At 33.5% G+C, this 22,651-nt stretch overlaps 1 protein-coding gene across 6 annotated transcripts in view; it reads right to left on the bottom strand.

The window, feature by feature from the left end:
• Positions 1-377: 377 nt before the first annotated feature.
• Positions 378-22,651, bottom strand: part of LOC150103260 (uncharacterized) — a 52,135-nt gene continuing 29,861 nt past the window's right edge. For 5 of the 6 annotated variants that reach the window (XM_090397484.1, XM_090397482.1, XM_090397481.1 and 2 more), the window contains exons 3-4: positions 12,415-12,745; positions 378-2,859 (exon numbers count right to left, since the gene is read on the bottom strand). In XM_090397484.1, coding sequence (XP_090253610.1) covers positions 2,592-2,859; positions 12,415-12,745 — 599 coding nt within the window. In that variant the 3' untranslated portion in view covers positions 378-2,591. The remainder of the gene's footprint in view (positions 2,860-12,414; positions 12,746-22,651) is intronic. The other variant, XM_090397486.1, reaches the window with a different exon arrangement.

Below are 22,651 nucleotides of genomic sequence, written 5' to 3'. Positions count from 1 at the left end.
GAAAAGAACTTGCATACCTTCACTATACGAATGCCAGAGTGGTGTGCCCATATATATATTATATTATAATTAAGATGAAAAGCCAAACGGCTATATTTTCTGGCAAAGTTAGTTAAATTAAGGGGATAAAAATCTCTTATTTTACAGCCAGTATGCAAAACTCTAAGATCGAAAACTATGATAATTTAACTAACTTTGCCAGAAAATATAGCCGTTTGGCTTTTCATCTTGATGATTACTTTATATTTCCTAATGTAGGATATAAAAATCTAATGTTGTGAATGTCAGTAAAATGATGAGATGCTTTTCAAATGTTTATTCATTTTGTGAAATCAACAAATCCTACTCTTTTTTTCTTTGCATTACAAGAATATATGAATACTTTAAAACAGAAAATGCTTTAGAAAAAAAAATGTCTTCATGCCTTCATATAGATATAAAAATAAACAGTAATTCAGCAAAACAGGGCAGCCAAGAGTGTGACTTTTTTTTTTTTTTTTTTTTTTTTTTTTTTTTTTTTTTTTTTTTATACAGCACACAGTGCAAGTCAATATCCAATTGTTCATTACTTGATCTGATGGAAAAATTTCATTAAAATTACAAAGTAAACAAATTATAAATATCAGTGTATTTCATAGCCATAATACATAATTAGCCTTTTACATTAATTTTTTATTGATGTATTTGTAATAAAGTGGGATGAATGGTATGGGGAGGGAGGGAGGGAGATAGTAATTACAGAATATCACAGACAAACTTTCTTGTAATCAATATTCTATTTTATAAAAAAACTAAACAAAGTCCTCACTGTTTTTCATTTTTGAAATTTATATATTTGATTAGTTTTTCAAATTTATTCTTATTTAGAATAAATATTTTTAAAATGTTATCAAAGTTTATTTTAAAATATTAAATTCAAAATTTTTGGTTTTGTTTTCTCATAGCAAATATTGACTCACCTCTTCTTTATTTAGTACACAAGTGAAACTAAACTTAAATTCCATTAACATTCTAACAAAGATTTCTGTTTCATTGCATGAACTACATTTTATAGATCTCATATCAGCTTAAAATTTCAATGAAATTCTGCATGTGTGTGCGTGTGCGCACATGTACACACACACACACAAACATAAGAACTGGCATAGAATTAAATATAATGTAAACCATAAGTGGTTTCTGAATACAACAGGTATTCAAGAAAACAATCAGGACAAATTTCTAAACCCCAATGTTCTGCAGATGGTTTTCCAGTTCTCTCCAAATACATAATCATTTACATAAAAATAAATAGCAAGTCATTAATAAAATAAAAACAGACATAAAAATTAGGGAGAGAAAAACGTATATAAAATTTTGGTATTTCAGATTTAATTTTTTTTCTTTAATAACATGATAAGGTAAAACTAAACACATTCTTTAGAGATTTCTGTTTTGAAATACCGAAAAACAATTTTTTATTTCCATATGTTTCCACAAGTAATTCACTAATCTGTAATTTCAACTTTTATCTAAAGCAACAGTTCCTAGCTTAAGGATCAATGTATTGTTAATCTGTCTATAAAATTATGACAATTCTCTAGGATGGAAACTATTAAATCATGGAAATGTTCTTTCTTATTCTGATTATAACATAAGAAATCTCAATGCAAATAAGCTTTAATTGAAAATCTAGTTTTTGTTTGTGGTTGCATGGCTAACAACACATCTATAACAAATGCCATAATGATTAAAATGATTAAGATTTAAAACTTAACTAATTAGAAATTATTTCTTTAAAAGTTCTGCAGATGGTTTTCTATTTTAATAATAGCCAACTAAAAAAAGTTGAATTATAAAAATAATATTCATTCACTATAATAGCAGTATATAAAACACTGAAAAGAGTTGCTATATTCATCCAATATATTAATTATGACAATATTTTTGTACATTAATTTTCTAAAGGGGTTTCTTGTTCTTTAAAAAATTAATGCTTCTTACAGTACTATGTGACTTGCAGGGCAATAACTTATTTAATAATAAAATTCTTTAATAATAGCCAACTAAAAAAAGTTGAATTATAAAAATAATATTCATTCACTATAATAGCAGTATATAAAACAGTGAAAGGAGTTGCCAATAAATTAATTATGACAATTTTTGTACATTAATTTTCTAAAGGGGTTTCTTGTTCTTCAAAAAATTGATGCTTCTTACAGTACTATGTGACTTGCAAGGCAATAACCTCTTTAATAATAAAATTCTTTGAAACTTCAAAATAGACAAAAATCAATATCATGAAATATATATTGTATCTGTACTCTTCTCTGTATGAAATAACAATCTATAAGAACGACATTCAGCTGTTCAGATGCTTGGAGAGAGATGCAGCACATATTTTCAAAAAGAAAATCTGACAGATATAATCTGGTACAATTATAATTTCATTTTATGTAGACATTTTTCTTATAATTCCATAATTATATTCTAACTAATAAAATTATATGACAATTTTAAATACAAAAATGTATGCGATGATTTTTTTTCACTAGAGCCAGTTTCTATTAGTAAACAAACCATGCTTTTTTTGTTTGTTTCAAAATACTCCATCATGTTTGTTTCTTACTAAAATCAGTTTTTTTCTTCAGTAGCATTTTCAACTGGTCTTTGGAAGGAACAGGCTTAATAAGTCCTCTCCTAGTTAAATGTTTAATAGTAAAGGTAGTGCCTCCTAACGTCACCATATACCGAAGAGGTGTGGCAAGCTTATACATGGCAGATGCTACAGCTACATATCCAAGTCCTGAGGTTTTTAGAGGTCTGAGTATGCTTTCACTCATTCCTAATGCCTCTAGATAAGGTAATACGTCAAACCCCCTGCAAATATTATAAAATTTATATTGATTTAATTTTTTTTTTCAAAAAATATAATATATATATATAATAATGGTGTATGTATATATATATATATATATATATATACACACACACACGAAAATATTAAGATAATTTCCTTTATCTTAATATTTTTCATATCAACTTAAAAACTCTCATATATATTGAAGTGAGACCGATTTTTAGTAATTGCTTTCTGAAATAGAGGCACCACTCATTTGTGTAATCAAGATTTTATCATGATTACACACACGACTTTGAAGCACTGATAAGTCATCTCCTTTATGAATGCATGTTAAGGTTATATCTTTAAAAAACCTACTCAATAAGCCAATCATTCCAAATCCATGGCAATGCCCTGCACTACAGGCATAAACCAATAGTTCTCAATGCATTGCTGTTTACACAAACCTTTGAAATTCATGAAAGATCAAATTTTACTAATATATTTTTTTGGTTAATTCAAAAATTCATCATGACTTAGCGACTCAACAGTACATTAGAATATATGTTAGGAATAACAAATATTTAATATAAAGAACTGTGGAAGAAGTAAATGGTGCAGGCATACTGTTTATATATACAGTCTAATGTACTATTTTTGCTTTTGATCAGAACAATGTAGAAAATTATCAGATGCTCTAACTAAGCAAAATGTTGCAAAGGATTCCTCATTTCATTAATTCCAGTCTCAGTTCTAGAATCTCCTCATACATACAACATAAAAGCTTACCCTCATTACATAGACATGTGTTCCTTCCCATTTCCTTATGTATGCTTTTCATTGTTGATAGGACTGTTACTAAGCATCAACTGTGATAAGGAATGAGCAAAATAAGGATAAGGTACCAAGTTCATTATGATTATTAATTACTAGTTCCCCACCACTGCTGATGGACACTGTTTTCTATCCTAACAGTAAAAAATGAACTTTGTATAGTCATTTTCTCATCTTCACTATCTTTTGATTATGCCTTCTAGTAGAGCCTGGTTCAGCAAGTGCAGTAACTTCTACTATAATATAAAACGAATGTTCAAAAAAAAGACCAAACTTTTTAAATAGCACACCAACTGGCACAAAGAGTGTGCTGCGGCTACTGAGCGCACCTAGTGGCAGGTTCGACAACAAACTGCCATTTGCCCATCCTGCTATGAGCATTACTTGTCGAGTTACATCCGCTGAAGTGAGCACGTGCACAAGATATTCGTCGGATTAGTGATAAAGCGATAATGAAAGAGCTTGAAGAACGTGTGTGTGTGAAATTTTGCTGCAAACTTGGTAAAAATTTTATAGACACATTTCAATTGCTTAACCAAGCATATGGGGAGGACTGTATGAGCCAAACGAAAAGCTATGAGTGGTTTAAGCATTTTAAAAAAAGCAGAACGGTGATGTTGGTTGTGTTTTTTAATTGGAAAGGCATTGTTCATTATGAATTTGTACCATATGGTCAGATGGTAAACAAAGAGTTGCACCAGAAAGTTTTAGCGTGTTTGAGGGATGCTGTATACAGGAAGAGGTCTGAATTGTGGGAAAACCCAAACTTGGATGTTGCACCACGACAATGCACCAGCTCACACGTCACTCCTTAGCCACAGTTACATGACAAAACATTCAGACATCCGTTGTGCCCCATCCACCCTATTCTCCATACCTAGCAGACTTTTTCATGTTTCCCAAACTTAAAACTACTTTGAAAGGACATCGCTTCCAAACCACAGAGGAGATTCAGGAAAATGTGATAAGAGAACTGCACACCATCACAGAAAGTGCATTCCAACAATGGAAAAAATGTTGAGAATGGTGTATCTCTAGTAGAGGGGGACTACTTTGAAGGGAACAGTGCTTAAAATGTTGCAATAAAGTCATTTGTTCAGTCTTTTTTGTTGAACACACCTTGTATATACTGTAAAGTAACTTATAAACTTCAATTAAATCTCTTTACTTCTTCCTGCTGAACTCATCAGATCACAATTAGCTGATTCTTGGAACTACCACAGTGTTATTCCTCTGCACACACAATCAGTCTTTTCTGAATATTCTCTCTCTCTCTTTTTTTTTTTTTTGACATCCATTAAAACCTTCATGAGAAAAGCTGCAAGCCATAATCTAATATGACCTGACCAAAGAGATTGATATAAGGTATCATCTTTCTCCTACAAGTGAAGTTTATTTTAATTAAGCTTACGATCTGATAAACTAACTGTCTTACAAACATGATTCCTAAACTTCAACCAAGGCACTCAAATCCTCAGATTCATTAACTTTTTCTAAAGCCTGACCATCTAACTTATATCCATAAAATATAAGGCCAGCCAGCCTGGTTGGCCAAGTGGTCAGGTATTCTGCTCTCCAGCCAAAAGGCTGCAGATTCAAATCCCACCTTGGGCATGGATGTTTGCGATTGTCTGTGAAAATACTAGTGGTGGTAGTGAGCGGTAGATAGCGTTAGTGTATATAATGATTGCAGTTGGTGAATTGAGTGGTAGAGACAGAGCTGTGGAGTAGGTGCCCTCCCTCGATAAGTCATTGGACTCTCTGGAGGTATCATGTAATAATAATAATAAAATATTATTTTCTTGTCCAATCACAAAGTTGCATTTGCTTACCTGAAATTTTCAATACCACTTCCCTGTCTACTCTTTTCAATTTATTAATATCATCCAAGTTGCATGGCAGTCCTTCATGAAAATGAGAACATTATTCTGCAGTAAAGATCTAAAGATAGAAGTCAGATGCCGAATGCTGAAATGTTACGTCTGGTCCATTCTGCTAATGGAGTTGAAACATGGACACTGAAGGCAACAACCATCAAGAAAATTGAAGCCTTTGAGATGTGGCTATATACAGTAGAAGAATGCTAAAGATATCATGGACAGAAAAAATTACCAATGAAGATGTCTTAAAATCCATTGGCAAAGCTAAAGATATCATACAAACAATCAAGAAACAAAAAACATCATATTTTGGCCACATCATGAGAAATGGCAAATATCAACTTCTACAAACTATTTTGGTAGGAAGAATTGATGGCAAAGGAGCTAGAGGAAGAAAAAAGAAAAAGAATATCTTGGTTTGACAACATCAAGATGTGGACATGAAAGAGCAGAGTACAACTGCTCAGATTAACACAAGAACGCAGTTTGTTTGCCAAGATGGTCGCTGACCTTCAATAGAAGATAGCACCATAAGAAGAAGAATATCACCCAGACAATAAATTGCAGCTTCACATCATCAGCAATAAGAAATTTATTCTTAACATACCTAAAGCATTTTTTGAATCTGTTAAATAACTAGGGCTTTAACAATGCCCTAGAGTATCCCTACTCCCAACCTACCTCTTGAAACATTCTCCTCTAAATACTGCTTTGTCTATCAACCAATTTGCTACCAATCTCTCCAGGTGATTATCCATACCTACTGGGCACATTTTCATCAAAATAACTTATGTGAAGCATCATCAAATGTTAAAATCTATATAAATCACATCACAGCTATAACCTCAATTTATTTTCCTTCATCATAAAAAAAAGCAAGCATATATCACAAATGGTCTCTCCTTCATAAAAATGCTATACTCTGCTCAGAAATGATCCCAACAATATGATTCTCCACTTTATGTAATGAACCCCCCCCCCCTTATGAATTGGGTAACCATTACAAATTCTAATCAGAAGGTACTATTCCCAATCTCTAACAGACAAGCTTAGGTGCTGAATATTATTCAGCAGTTATTTTATTATTATTATCTGAGACCTACAGGGAGTCAAGGATTCATCGAGGGAGGCTGTAAATTACCCAACTCAGCCATCATACCTTCCCTTAAATTCATTTATACTAGATGCACTCACTACCCGTAAGGGCAAATTATTCCACTCACTCACTGCTCTCTGGGAGAAAAACCTAGCTCTTACCCCTTTCTTGACCGAGAGCAACTTTAACTTCCATGGATACCCCCGTGTTCTCTCTCCGCCTTCCATATAACGAAAAATTTCATCATTTGAAATTTTTCGCTATAACACCCATTCAAAAGTTTATAGACCTATCATATCACCCCTCTTTCTATTGTTAACCAGAGTCTGTAATCCACATACTCGCAACTTTAATAGTATTTACACTACCACCAAACAAACTATTTTTTTAAAAAAAGAAGTTTATTAACTAGCTTATATTTCACTGAATTTCAAATCAGCATGTTATAGTTTATATGCAACAATGAGCAAGTGAAACAATTCAAACTGTAATGGACAAAAGATCTAGTCCTCTAATGTAAAAAAAAATTACCAACATTAGAAGGCATCAAATTCAGAACTTTAGATCTTTTGTCCGTTACAATTATTGGAAATATTATTTCCATGCTTGTGACAACAAAGTTAAACTGTATACAGCATTTGAAGAAATGCTGTATAACAAAGTCTGCAAAATCCATAATTTTCTTTTTCTTTAACTAAGGATAAGCTTCCTTTGCTAAACCAGACATCCATCAGGTCTGCCTCTGTTTGTAACAAGGATCGTAATACATACATACAAACTGATTTGAAATGACACCATCTTATGCAATTAACATTACATGTTTAAAAGTTTTAAGTTACTTTAAGTTACCTGCAATTATATGAAAAATTAACTAATTTTCTGGCATCAGACAAGTGTTTAACTTAATAAAAATCATTCACAAAAAAAAAAAAGGAAATTTGTACTTTGAAAACATCTCTCTAGATGCAAAACAAAATTATATCAAGGACAACAAAGATTGCTGAACACAGGCAAAATAGATTCCATGAAGGCAAATAAAATACTGCAATAGAGAAAGGTAAGGCTTTACAAAATCAAAGAAAGAAAATCTCTTCCTCCAGAATAAATAAATTGAAAAGATTTAAAAAGCTTTTTTTTTTTAAATGATAGACTGAATTACCATCAGTATCAAAAAGGTAATAAGAGGAAAAGTGGAATTTAATTGCTCTCAAGTATACTTCTCTAATTGGAAGGTCAAGCTCCTTCCATTTATTCCACTTTCAGACTGATTCATTTGATAATGCTTGGCACTTACACAGTCATTCAAGTATTTTTAGATAACATCAGACAGGTACAACTTATCTTACTGAAGTATCATTTATACTAGTGGTGGTAGTAGATGGCATTGGTGTAGTTGTGGTTAGTTGTAGTTGGTGGATTGAGTGGTGGAGATGGAGGGGTGTGGAGTGGGTGTCCTCCCTCAATGAGTCTTTGGACTCCCTGGAGATGTCACATAATAACAACATAATAATAATGTACAATTTTATCACCATAGAACTGAGAAACTGAATTCAGTAAGATAAGTTGTACTTTTCCTGATGTTATCTAAAAATACTTGAATGACTGTGTGAGTGCCAAGCATTATCAAATGAATCAGTGGAATGAGTTTAACTTTCCAATTAGAGAAGTATACCTGAGATCTGTTTCATTTAAAAACTGTATGAGAGCAGTTAAATTATATTTTTACTGTTATTACTTTTTTGATATTGATGGTAACATTTGAGATTAAGGGACACCCACTGGGAAGTGAAAGGTTTCACTTCCCAGTGGGTGTCCAAAACCTTTCACTTCCTTCCCAATAAAGAGTCACAGTTATTTCAGATATACTTCATGAGGAATTAAAGAAGAGGCATAACAAATGCTGTTACATTTCCTTCATAAAAAACAATGTTTATGTTCAAGCCTTTTAAGACCCCAGTGAAATAAATGTATAAACAAATCCCATGGTATCTGTTTCTACAATTCTTCGCTACAGAATCTGTGATCAAATTTTAGTGGTAGCTCATCCTACCGTGAACTATGTGGGGACCCAAAATTTTGATTGTTCTGGGGTAATTACCTTCACTTTTATATAGTTTTTGAGTAATGTAAGCATCACTAGACCTACTATCAACCAATTCTGTATGCCTCCCCAATTTATTGGTAGTAGCCATAGGCTATATATAAATTTAGACTCCTTGGTAGCTAAAAATTCTCCAGTTTAGATACATACTTGACACATTTCAATCATCACATTCCTGAAATGTAACGTCAAGGGAAATATATAGGATACTATAATAGTACTACATAATTAAGTTTACATCATTACTAGTTCCAATCAGAAATTCTCTTCCATACTATTATTTGTATAGTCTCATATTATCAAACCTTATATTTAATTCTAAAGTACTATTAACTGCATCACCCACCATAATCTTGATCTTTTACCGAGCAAAATGTTTTGCTAACCAAAAACAGATTACGAGAAAAATTTGTTAAAACAAACTGGTTTGAAGATTGTTAATTAGCAGTGAATAAAACAATCTGCAAACCAATTTTAACTAATTTTTGGGCTGATTTCTCTCTTATCCTTATTCAACTGACAGCCCATCATATTAGCTTACCTTATTCTATTATCTATTTCCATATTTAGTTTGTCATCCTCACTAAAAATTGTGTCTGAAAGCTGAAATGTTCTGATTTTTTCATGTGTATATACTCATGATTGATCATATATTTTTCAGTCATGTGTATACACTCCTGATTGATTGTATATACTTCAATGAATATACAGCATATATTTAATTAAGGTAACGTCCTGAAGATTCATACTAGCTTTACTTAGTAGTATGTCATTTGCATAAAGGAGGTAGTTTAATAGTTCTGATTGTGATATTGGATTTAATTCCCCTTTCTTTCTCAATGTGAAATATATGCACCTGTTTTACACCTAATTTTACATCAAATCTTCCTGCACTTTGTTCAACTGTAACTGCTGACTTAAAAACTTAATGTGCTGTTTTTTTTTTCTGTATAATGTCCCATATACACCATATAATTTTTCTTCTTCATTTTCATTTCAAGCTTCTTCCAGTTCTATAAAACTAGAGATCACTGTTTTATTCCCATGATTTTTTGACTTTATCGTAAAGTAAAAATCTGGGCTTGCCAACTACATTTTCTTTCTTATACTTCTTAGTCTTTTCTCAAGCATGATTGCATAAATAATTACCTTGAACGATTCAGTACAGAAATTTTTAATCCTCACACTGTTTTATTTTCCTTTTTATGTGAATACTACTGGAGTCTCTTATGAATCATCTGAAATATGCAATGCAACTGCTGTAAAACTTTTATAGATCCATATTTGAAATGAATATCAACTTCTTTTGCTTTTTTCACATTTCAGACCTCTGATGACTTTTTAGATTTGAGTATTGACATCTACTCTGATTACATTTAACTTGAATATTATAACAATGTTCTTTTTTCACCAATACTAATTGCACACCATTAAGACATCAGAAATGTTTTTGTCATCTTTCTATAATTTCTAATTCCTTTTATAGCACTCTTTCCTCTATTTTTAAGGTTTTTTTAAAGCAACTTTTACAAATAAAAACTTATATTTTTTACATTTTTCACTGTATTCTGTAATGGCACATGCTAACTTACTTGGCAAGTACTTTTGTTATCATCTCTTCTTTTCTCAAGCTTCCTCTTAATTGAGCCCAACATGAAGTTCTGGTTTTTCTATCTTTGCACAGAGATTCAATATATATGCTTCCCTGGATGTTTTTCGAACTTTAATTTATTTTTTTTCAACAATATTTATATATCGGAGGTCTGTAGTTTATCTCTGAAAGCTGTTCGAATTTACTCTTATGAAGATATTAATAGCAACAATAATGGCAATAAGACTTCCTATGTCTTGTGATTTCTGAACAAAATTTACATATCTTTATGTTTGAACAACATGATATAAATAATGCAAAGTCCTCCTAAAGAGAAACTCAGTAGGTATTTACCAATTACTATTATTAGCTTGCTCTTTTCTCCAAATTTTCCCCAAACACTATGTGTCTGGCATTTATTTCCTACTCTATTTAGATCTTCAAGGACTACTTTCTCATTTTTTCTTTCCACATCAGCTGTCCTCTTTAAAGACTCAAAAAATTTCTCTACTTCTTTACTAAAACCTTCTGTGGGACTACAGGTAAATAAAACTGCTGTTCAATTTCCCACTTTAAAATCTGTCCACCATTCAAGAGGATTCTGTTTAGTATTGTATGCTAGCTGTTTCCTTTCTCTGATCACTAAAGCCTGAATAAATCATCTTTATAGTTTTTATTTAAAAGTGTCTTTTTTGTAATATCTCTGCTAGATGTGCTTTTTTCCATTAATGCTTCATATATCCATAGTTTCTAATCCTCAATTTTTTGTGCTGTTTCTGAAGCTGGCTTATTTTTCCTGATTTCCTGAAGAAAACATTTAGAGCCTTGCATGATTTTGTGATGCCATAGCCAGCATGTTTATATGATTATGTTGTACCATAATATATGTGTGTGGTTTTAAGCCAACGTAGAATATAATTTGATCTGCTTCTAGTCTGCCAGATCCATTCATTTATTCAGACTTGATCACACTAACTAAGAGAGTGGAAAAGTAGGAACTGTACAATCTTGGGAAGATAAGAATTATACATCACAATGCAACCAATGTCTCCAAAGTCATGGGTCCCTGCTGCTCTGAATTTCTTACCAGGCTATGTGGTGTCTCCTCCCAGTTATCTAACTTTAGCACTTAAATGTGACACCAAAAAAAGAATTCACATGACACTTAAAAAAGAACAATTCATTCACTTATTAGCACTAATGTATCTTAAATTCTCAAAATCAATACACAAGACTGAAGATTACAAAATCAAATACAATGGTTGGTGAATTTTTTTTTTTGTTATAAGTGTGGTAAATTATATACTTTTGTAATGAGATGGCCTGAGGAAATACTGGCAATCCAATTATAAAAGGTACAAGGTAGACCATAATGATGATGACAAATTGCTGAGAAGCCCTCAATGCTGAATCCTCTATTAAATGCCTTGGAAATATTGAAAGACACATAGACAAAGGGATGTACTGTGATTCTTGAATTATGGTCACTGGTTAGTTGGTTTTTCCAGCTTCAATTACTTTAAGACAGCAATGAGGCAAGAACAACAGGTTAATAGTTTGATGGAAGAAACATCACTTTATTATTATTGGAATCAATCATATATGAGCTTGCTTCAATGCTGTAGTATTGATGTCAGCTGAATATAATACAGTGTACAGATGATAAAGGACAAGTGTACATCACTTGTGCTTATGAAGTCTTTTTGGTATGTAGGTTGTTAAAGATTCTTCTGATGTCTTACGGCGTATACAGTTTTTTTATTTAAAAAAAAAATTTTTTTTTTTTTTAATAGCAGTTATACTTATGAAAGGATTTTATAAACAGCAGCACACTAGTATGGATGGGAAAAGGTTTAGATAATCAAGTATCCTGCCTGAAACCAAACACGGTACTTTTCAAGCCATTTCAGATCTCCAATAATTATCAGAAACATTAAATGATTGTTAAAAAGATTTTTGAAACTCTATAAGTCATTGGTACAGTACAGTTATCAAAGATCTAAAGTATTCAATAACTACTTATGTTAGCACAGAGATTGACTTTGACAATTAATTTATAATTATAACAACAAGATAAAAATTTGCAATTACCTTGATGCTAAATAATAAAAAGAACCAAACCACACTAGTGAGGTAGAAATATGTACTGGTATTAAAACATACCAGTATTCTTTTAGCATCTTTTTGTATCGCTGTATTAGTGAAAGTTTCTTTTCTGGTTCAACTTGAGAAGATGGAGGGTCAACATTTTTATTTGAATAATCTTTTGGATTTTCATGCTGTAAGAGTACTTTTGAACTATGTGAAAAATAACTTAGAGAAACTTCTGTCTGGGAAAGAGATTGTAGCTCAAAAGCAGGATATTTACACTGCAATAATTTACCATTTCCAAACATTACCAAGGACCTTGTGCTGAAAGTCCCTATATCAAATAAGGAAAGAAACTATAAATTCTGAAATGCAAATACTTTATCTGAAAGGAGAATATTAATAAATACTTGCTAAGATGAGAATAAATTTTATACAGACATACCCACCCCTATCAAAAAGTCATGGGACACCTGATTACAGGAAAATGGATGTGGCTATGCAAATTTATAGGGGAATGACAATCATGTTATTTGGGGAAAATGTCTGTATAGCAATTAAGCATTTCCTAGTTCATAGCTGACAAAGTACTGAAGAAATGGAAGCTCATGACACTGAATTCAAGATGCAAACAAACTGGCTTAAAATACTGTAATTAGGAGCCAACATTCCTTGAAAAGATGGGTGACCTAATCTTGAAGTCACTTCTTAAAGAATCTGAATTTGGAGAGTGCATAGTCACAAAATACTGCAGTCCACAACCCTTTATTAACAATGAATACACACTTAGTTACCATGGGCCAAGGCACATGAAACCTGAACTGTGGAGGAATGGAAATCAATCCTGTGGAGTGACAAGCCATTTTAAGTTATTCCATTCTGATAGAAATCTTTGGATATAAATGTCTCTATGAGAATGCATTTTACTTAAGTGATGAATTTTGCAGGTGGCAGTATAATAAATGATATAAGGTTGCTTTTAATGGTATGGATTTGATCCACTGGTCATGGCATATGAATAGCATCATAGTGAATGACATTCTCTGGACAATTTTGCACATCCTGCACTGCATTTTACATTCCAACACAATAATGCTTAATTCATGAAGCGACAACAAGATGACGTGGAATGCTGAATTATAGCAGTCAAGGTAGTTATCTTCAATCGTGGAACTTAGTAATGCTTTAAAGATGGAGTGGAACAAAATACCACAAATTTTCTACCAGAAATTAATGAAGTTTCCCACATTGCACCAAAGCAATGTGGGAAACTTCATTTAGATAAATGCAAGAAAGCATATTATTCATTTTGGTGATAAAGTCGTGTTTATATCCGAGCATGTCCCATGACTTTTAGTAGGATACACACCCTTATACATGCTGAGAGAAACACTTTTGAAAGTTTCAGAAAATTCAATTAGAGTATACACATCTCAAACTACAATGCTTTAAAGAAAATATTTCAGGAAAATTAAAATCTCCATATATGATCTGCAATTAGAAATATAGGTTTCTAATAATACTCTTTTAACCTTTAGATGTAACAATATTTGTTGATTTAGTATCTAAAAAGTAAAAAAGATACAAAAGAAGTAATTAAATACAGATTAAGGTTTTACTCAAAATCCTGCATTAACTTTTAAATCTAAATACAAGTATTATTAGTAATTGCATGAACAGCACACATGTAGTTTGTACAATTTTTTCTTTAAAAAGCATTTAATCAGATATACTCAATATTAATGATCTGAAGTGATATTAGATAATTTGTAATTATGTAGTAAGTTGCCATTTTTGCATGATTTGATAGAAATGCTTTAATTTTTAAAGAATTTCTCAACTAACCACACAATAACAAAACAAGTCAGCATTTTCATCTCTTATTAGCATATATTTTAAGTAATAATATCAATCAATGATGAAAGTTCGACAAATTATTGGACCTCAGAAGAGCCTTAACTTGTTAAAACAACAGGTAACTGATATTCTTCTATTCTAGCTACTAATGTAATGTATATTTTGCAGCCATATTAACTTTAACTTATTGAGTAATAAATAATAATTATTCCTACCTATACCAACAGAATAAATTCAATGACCAAATTAGAGAGTTATGGTTATACTTTCAATGAAAACATTTATTTCTGGCTTACATATTCTCAAGGCAGCACAGTTTTTATGAAGACTGTGCTGTCTTCATAAAAATTGGACTCTGGACATTCTGATAAAGAATGTCCAGAGTCCAATTTGTTTTGTGATTAGCTAGTGAAACCAAACTGTAAATATTTTGATTATGACATAATACATCAGATTTTTCCTGTAATCTTGACTGTATATACATACTTTCACAAATTTTCACACACTTTTTCTATATGAAAAAGAAGACTAGATAAAACAGGTCAGTGAGTAATGGGTCAACAATTTTATTAATATTATTTTAAATCAATAGTGTTATAGTGGTTATGTTTGCTATACCAGTTTAATAAAACAACAATATTTATATATTACATCTGCTTTGCATAACTATAGAAGACAGTGATTAGTGCAACACCGATATTTATTAACTCAAAGATAACTGAAATAACTTATATTATAATGAAAACAAAGTAGAGGCAAAGGGTGCACTGGTCCCAAGCAGCAACAGAATTTTTTAAAATGACTGCAGTCACCACCATAATCTCATGTAAGATTATAATCTCATGAATGAAATAACATACCATCAAACCCATCAAATTCTGAACAAAAAATTGGTACTATTAAGACCTGAATCATGCTCATGCATTATATAATAAAATTAGTTTAATCCTTTTTCCAAGTGTGAGCAAACAAAGTTTGCACCTGAAAGTATCTTCAGGACTGGGGTAAGGTGGTACAACACTAGGAAAACTCGTTGCAAAGGTGGAGCAAGCTACCAACAGTCCTATCTCAGTATCTCCTATAATGCAAAACACATCTCCTTGCAGATATGTCTAATGTTATGCATTAAGGGAAGGGCCACTACCCAGACTAGTTTTGACCTTTATTGAGGTCTCTTCAGTGGGAGCCAGGCCCAAGTGAAGATACCAGGCAGAAGCATTAGCAGGTCATCTCTACCTATAGGAGTTTCCAAATGGTGTGCCACCCTTTTTTAATAAATTACTCTGGATTTAGAGAAAGATATTGAAAGTTTATTTTTCACTTGGTTAGAGTATAATAAAATTAGTTTAATCCTTTTTCCAAGTGTGAGCAAACAAAGTTTGCGCCTGAAAGTATCTTCAGGACTGGGGTAAGGTGGTACAACATTCCCTTAATGCATAACATTAGACATATCTGCAAGGAGATGTGTTTTGCATTATAGGAGATACTGAGATAAGAATGTTGGTAGCTTGATCCACCTTTGCAATGAGTTGTCCTAGTGTTGTACCACCTTACCCCAGTCCTGAAGATACTTTCAGACGCAAACTTTGTTTGCTCACACTTGGAAAAAGGATTAAACTAATTTTATTATACTCTAACCAAGTGAAAAATAAACTTTCAGCTCATGCATTATATTTTATAGATAACTTATTACATCAATAAGTTATCTATCATCAATATTTTATATAAAGCAAACATTCAGCAGCTATATGATACCAGTCCATAATGCCCAAGAAGAAATTACTCACATTCTGCTTCCTTATGTTAAAGGAATTTCTGAACATATGGTGAGAATTCTAAAGTTCCTCAACATTTACATGGCATTTTGCCATGTCATAAATATCTCCACCAAAAAACAAGTTTTTTATACTTTAACTTTCCAGGCATCTACCAAAGTCCTTATGCTTATGGCCAATTTTATTTTGGAAAATCTGATGAATCTGCTGTTGTCAGTTGTTAGGAACATAAAAAACTCATATCAAATATCATTAACCTCAACTAATCTGGCCAAGGTGAACAAGCCATCTCTACTAAGCAAAGATGATCAATTTTATGATATGTACCCTCAAGGGGGTATACAAACTACTACGACAGCACTATTTGATTAAGTTTATTATTATTAATCTCCTTTCAATAATTTTCATCCAAATCAGTCTATTACTTATCAGCATTCCAACATTGTTGTATATAACATTTGAGTTTTCTAAGGCAGTTCTGACTGAATCAATCCACCTAGACGTCTTCCTCTGGATCTTTTTTTATTCCCGGCCATCTAAAGGTTCTCCATTGAGAATGCAGCTGAAGTTTTCTATGTTCTCACCTAGTTTTTTTCTTTTGGTCTTATAGCTGCTATTATTACAGGCGACTCCAGGGAGTCCTTAGACTCGTCGAGGGAGGCCTAAATATCATGTCCACACAACTATTTGACATTCTCACAGTATCTATCATACCTTGCCTCGAACTCATTCACTGTCATAGCACCCACAACAGACTCTGGCAGCTTATTCCACTCATTTACCACTCTAAAAGTAAAGAACCCAGCTCTAACACCCTTGCCAACCACACTCTTGCCCAGCTTCCCATAGATGTCCCCTAGTTCTCCCACCACCAGTCCTGATCTCAAAAATATCCTCTGAATTAATCCTATAGAAACCCTTTAGCAATTTGAATGTCTCAATCATATCTCCCCCTTTTCTGACTATCAACCAATTTCTGCAACCCACAAATCTTCAACCTGTTCTCATTAGGTTCATTCCATTGCCCTGCTATCATCTTGGTCACTCGCCTCTGGATCCTCTCCACCTCCTCCCCATCAAGAAGAAACCTAGGTGACCAAATCTGGGCACAGTAGTCAAGATGAGGTCTTATCAAGGCTAGGTACAGAGGAACAATAACTTGCTTATCTCTGCTCGTCAAAGTATTTTTCAGCAACCAAGTGATTTGATGAGCTGATTTAGCCACTTTTGCAATGTGTCCCCTAAACTTCATCTCCCTATCCACCAACACTCCCAAGTCCCTCACCTCATCAATCTCCTGGAGTGCAGTTCCACCAATGTGGCATACTGCTGCTAATTTTTTCACTGCAAAATGCATAACCTTACATTTTGTCACATTAACTTGACATCCATTCTCCTTAGCCCAGAACTCCAATCTATCCAAATCATCCTGCAAGATTTCGACATCTTCTGCATTCACTATTGCTCTACCCAACTTTGCACCATCAGCGAACAAATGAACCGTTCCTCTTAGATCCTTCCCTATATCGTTAATGAACAAATTAAACAGCAGTCCAAGAACAGAACCCTGCGGCAGACCACTAGTCACAGGCCGTCTTTTGGACTCTACTCCTGAATAAACTACTCTCGGATATCTCTCCATCAACCACCCACCTATCCATCTCACCAACCCTATATCCATTCCCATATGTTGCAGTTTACGGATTAGAATTTCATGTGGTATCCTGTCAAATGCCAGGTCCAGCAGTATCACTATAAACCCATTACCCTTATCCAGTTCAGCCATCATTGTGTTATAAAACTTGAGCAAGTTACTGAGGTATGATCTACCCTTCACAAAGCCATGCTGTCCCCCATAAAGTATCTCATTTTCATCAATCCATTCCTGTATTTTTCCCTTGACTACTTTCTCCAAGACCTTGACAACGACTCCTGATATGCTGATTGGTCGTTAATTTGCAACAGTAGTCTTGGATCCTCCTTTATGCAGTGGAACTATTTTCCCCTCTTTCCACACCTTCGAGACTAAACAAGACCCAAGACTCAGATTAAACAACATGGTCAAGGGCACTGATAATTCTTTAGCCTCCTCACGTAAGACGTGCGCCGGTATACCATCCACCACAGATGTATTCATATTAAGGTTCTGTAATAGACTACACACCTCCACTCATCACAATTCCCGTATAAACTAATGGTTCCTTCATTCTTTCAATGTCACCACCTGGATGATATACTCTTGCAAAGTGCTTGCTCAGTAATTCCACTATATCGATTGATTCAGTGACCTCCTTACCATCAGCATTCCTTAAAATCATTCTGACGTGTACAGTTTTTTTTTTTTTTTTTTGCTTGCAATATATTTAAAGAACTGTTTGGGATTCTCTTTAGCTTGCATAGCTAGTTTCCTTTCATAATCCGCTTTTGCTTTTCTTACCACATTCGTTACACTTCTGGCCTGCGCTTTATACCATTCATGTGCCTGCAGGTCACCTTTCTCTTTAAATTCCCTCCACAGTTGTTTCTTTTTTTTGCAGCTCAAGCTTAATGGTGTTATTCATCCATTTAACCCCTACTTGTTTTACTATTCGGACCCTAGGTATACAATCAGCCATAACCTCCTGTAAATGGCTAACCTCCTTGACCACTTCCCATGCTCTATCGACATTCAGCCCTTGCAGTTTTACATGCCATGGCACTGAACCAAGCAATCTCCTAAGCTTGTCATACTTGCCAGCAGGGTAATTCCACATATACCCTGTCTTAATCGAAAATTCCACACCTTTAGCCACCTCCCAGGTCAAGACCTTATGATCACTCTCACCAATAGGTGGCAACATGGTCATTTTCATTACAGTCAAATTCTCAGATGCTATTACCAGGTCGAGCACTCTCAAACCCCTAGTATTTCTATTACATGCTGTCTCAGATAGTTATCCCTTAATAATTGAATAAAATCCAGTTCCTTCCTCACACGTGTCCTCTCCTCCTTCCAATCAAAAATGTTACCATAGTTGAAATCCCCCCATAATAATTACCCTCCTTCCACTCATTTCATCAATTTGTTTATGCATACTGTCTGCACCATCTATTCCATCACCTGGTCTATAGCAGCACCCAACTATATATCTGCTAGTCACAATCTCACACCAAATAGCCTCAAACGAGCTCTTTTCACTATCCTGCAATACAACTTCAATTCTCCTTGGCTGCAGTTCATCAGCTATCATCAATAACACTCCTCCCCCCCATACTATTCTCTCTGTCCCTCCTAAACACACTATAACCTACACATTCTATCCCACTAATTATATCCTCTTCGGTCAGCCATGTTTCACTAATGCCAATAACCTGTGTCCAGGAAGAGCCAATCAAGGCCAAAAATTCTTCCTTCTTGTTCGTAATACTCCTGGCATTAGTATACATGAAATACAGAGGTCCCTTTGTCCCAACCCACCCCCTAAGCTTGATATCTCCAATTCTAATACTAGGTTTAATAGCATTTTCATTCATAATGCAATCCATATAAGATGATGAATAAGATTAGAGATAGTGCAGACCCTTGTCTTGCACCTACTTTTAAATCAAACTTTCTTTCTGTATTTCCTTCAATTATAACTGCTGACTGACAACTTAAATATAGACAATATATTGCTTTGTGTAATGTTTCCTTTACCCCATATAACTGTAGTGTTTTGAAAAGCTTTTCTCTGGGCACCTTGTCGTATGCCTTTTCCAGATCTCCAAAACTTACAGATCCTTGTTATATTCTCATGATTTCTCAAATAATTGTCGTAAAGTGAAAATCTGATCCTGACAACTCTATTTGGCTTGAACACAGCTTGTTCTTCTACAAGTTTCTCTTCCACAATTTTACTCAGCCTCTTTTCAAATATGCTTGAATAAATCTTACCTGGAACACTCAGCAGAGAAATTCTTCTGTAATTCTCACATTCAGTTTTATTCTCCTTTTTATAGATGAGGAACTATGAGAGCTCTACTGCAGTCATCTGGAATTCAACCTTCTGACCAGGCTCTCTGAATTATGTAGTGTAGTCACTGCAAAACTTTTATCCCTCAATATTTCTGGTTGAATTCCAGCTGCCTTTCCACATGTCAAGTTTTGGATGGCTTTTTCTACCTCAAGTATACAAAGAATCATATGCTAAATACAAAAATCTGGAATATTTTCTAAATACTTCTAAATACAAAAATCCAGCTCTCAGATCCACAAGTTAAAATTGGTTTGAACACTGTCTTGTATAAGCTAATTTAGTGTTCTGATTAATTTCTTTATTCCATATACATTCATTCAACTGACTTTCTACTATACCAGCTTTACTAATTCTGTTGTTCATATTTAATTTATTATCTTCATTAAATATTGTGTAAAAATAGCTGAAATGTTTTACTTGGTCTACAGGTTCAATTCAGGATACAGTTGAGATTTTCAATGTTTCTTCCCATTTTTTTAAATTTCTTTTTAATTTATTTTCTACATAATCTGGAACCCTGCTCTAGAGACCAAACATGGAATCTTTTTTCAAGCCACTTCAGGTCTCTAGTAAGCAGGGCAGTGGTCTCACACCGGGGCAATGAAATTCATCTCCCACCTTGAACAGAACAGAAGAAACTAATATATGTACTTCCAATGTGTTGTGCAAGAACTAATATTCTACACTGGAATGGAAGCAGTGTTTGAATATTCTCTTAACTATTGGAAGGTAAGACTATTTTGTTTCATCATTAAATTCTCCAGGCTCATGTGGAATAGACAACTAGTAAACTGAAAGAATGCAATACAGGCATTTGATATAATTTATCTTTTCTGCATTTCACCCAGAGAACAAACTATTGAAGGTTTATTCAGAATTGTTTAGGGCATTACTGATGGATTAGTATGATGCTATATCTTGGCTTACACATTTGTCATTATGAGTTTGTTAAACTTTTTATAGTCGAGCTCAGTGGACATTTATCTGTAATGATTTGTACAATTTGGGAGAAAGTGTGTGAATGACTTAATATTTTAAGTCATACCAGATGATCCAAAAGTAACAGAAAAAGTAAAAATTCAATAATTCGAAAAGTATAGTCAGTAGAACGATGTGGTTTTCACAGAAATGCACAGAAAGACATGGGATTTTTTTAATAATGAAAAATTTTATTACCAGAATAGTTACATTTGCCACCGACAGGTGACACTTCAGTTGTGTCAGTAGTTTGTGCAGTGGCACAGCACAGTTCACAACGCAGCTAGGATTACAAATATTCAATGTGACGGCCGTCATTCATGAGAATGGATGTCAGACGTGGCATGACACCCTGCACAGCATCGAAGAGGGTTTCAGCTGTAATTCCTGTCACATGATGGCGAATAACTTCTTTCAACATGACCAATGACGTCAGCCGACCTCTGTACACCTGTGACTTCAAGTAGCCCCATAACCAAAAGTCACAAGGTGTAAGGTCTGGAGATTTTGGTGGCCATTCGTGTGGGAAAGAGCGACTGAGGACACGGTCATCGCCAAATGTCGATCGCAGCAGGTGCTGGACAGGACCTGTGATGTGCGAAGGTGCTCCATTCTGCATGAATGCTACACTGTGGAGCGCTTGTCTCTCTTGCACATTTGGAGTTCTGATAATACAGCTTAACTAAAAGTGCTTTATCTCATAACGATAACATGCCTCACCTTGGCAGAACGATTAACTTCAATAATAAATGTTAAATGCTGAAAGTTTAACTTCAGTATTCACTACATCTGAAATTTACATACCTCACTGTTTAAATAGTGACAGGCAGCAGCTCTGGGACTGCTACAGCACCACCTGTTAGTGACTAATGTAACTATTCTGGCAATAAAATTTTTCGTTATTAAAAAAAATCCCATGTCTTTCTGTGCATTTCTGTGAAAACTGCATCATGCTATTGTCTATACGTTTCGAATTATTGAATTTTTATTTTTTTTCTGTGACTTTTGGATCACCCGGTATATATATAATTCTAAATTTTTTGGATATACTTGGAGTAATCTGACTTCAGCTATAAAAGACAGTGATTAAATATTCTTTGAACTGAGTAAATACTTGAATCTGAGATCAGGAACAACATTTTCATAGGAAATAGGAGTGCTTCCCAAACTTCTGGATATCAGGGCCCCCTATGGAAAAATTAAAATATTTCACGTCCCCTCCCTCGACAAAAAATCGTAATATAGACAATATTATAATATTTATTGTATTTATATTCAATATCGCAAAAATCAAATATTGCAAAAATGCAAATATTACATTTTTCATCTTACATACACATTTGACATGGCACATTATCTCATATTTTCATATAGATAGATATATTGTTATTGTACATTTGCAGTACAAGCACATGAAACGTAAAATGATTAGCAATAAAGAAAGAATTAAAACCATAAAAGAAGTTTAATAACAATTTCATGTGATGGATGTGTTTCAATTCTGCTACACAAAAAGTCAATATCAGGTGAAATATTTGAAACTGCAATTCTTAGATTTCTGCTTTGAGATGAAACTTATATGAATAAGCATATATTTACTAATATTCATTAAGCACCAAAATAAGCAGGAAGCAA

This window comes from Typopeltis vanoorti, chromosome 9 (assembly GCF_054136105.1).
Source record: "Typopeltis vanoorti isolate ZY-2024b chromosome 9, IOZ_Tvanoo_1.0, whole genome shotgun sequence".
In the NCBI taxonomy this organism is placed as follows: Eukaryota; Metazoa; Arthropoda; class Arachnida; order Uropygi; family Thelyphonidae; genus Typopeltis; species Typopeltis vanoorti.
Note: the sequence above shows the minus strand (reverse complement) of the source record. Positions and strands in the feature narration are given on the sequence as shown.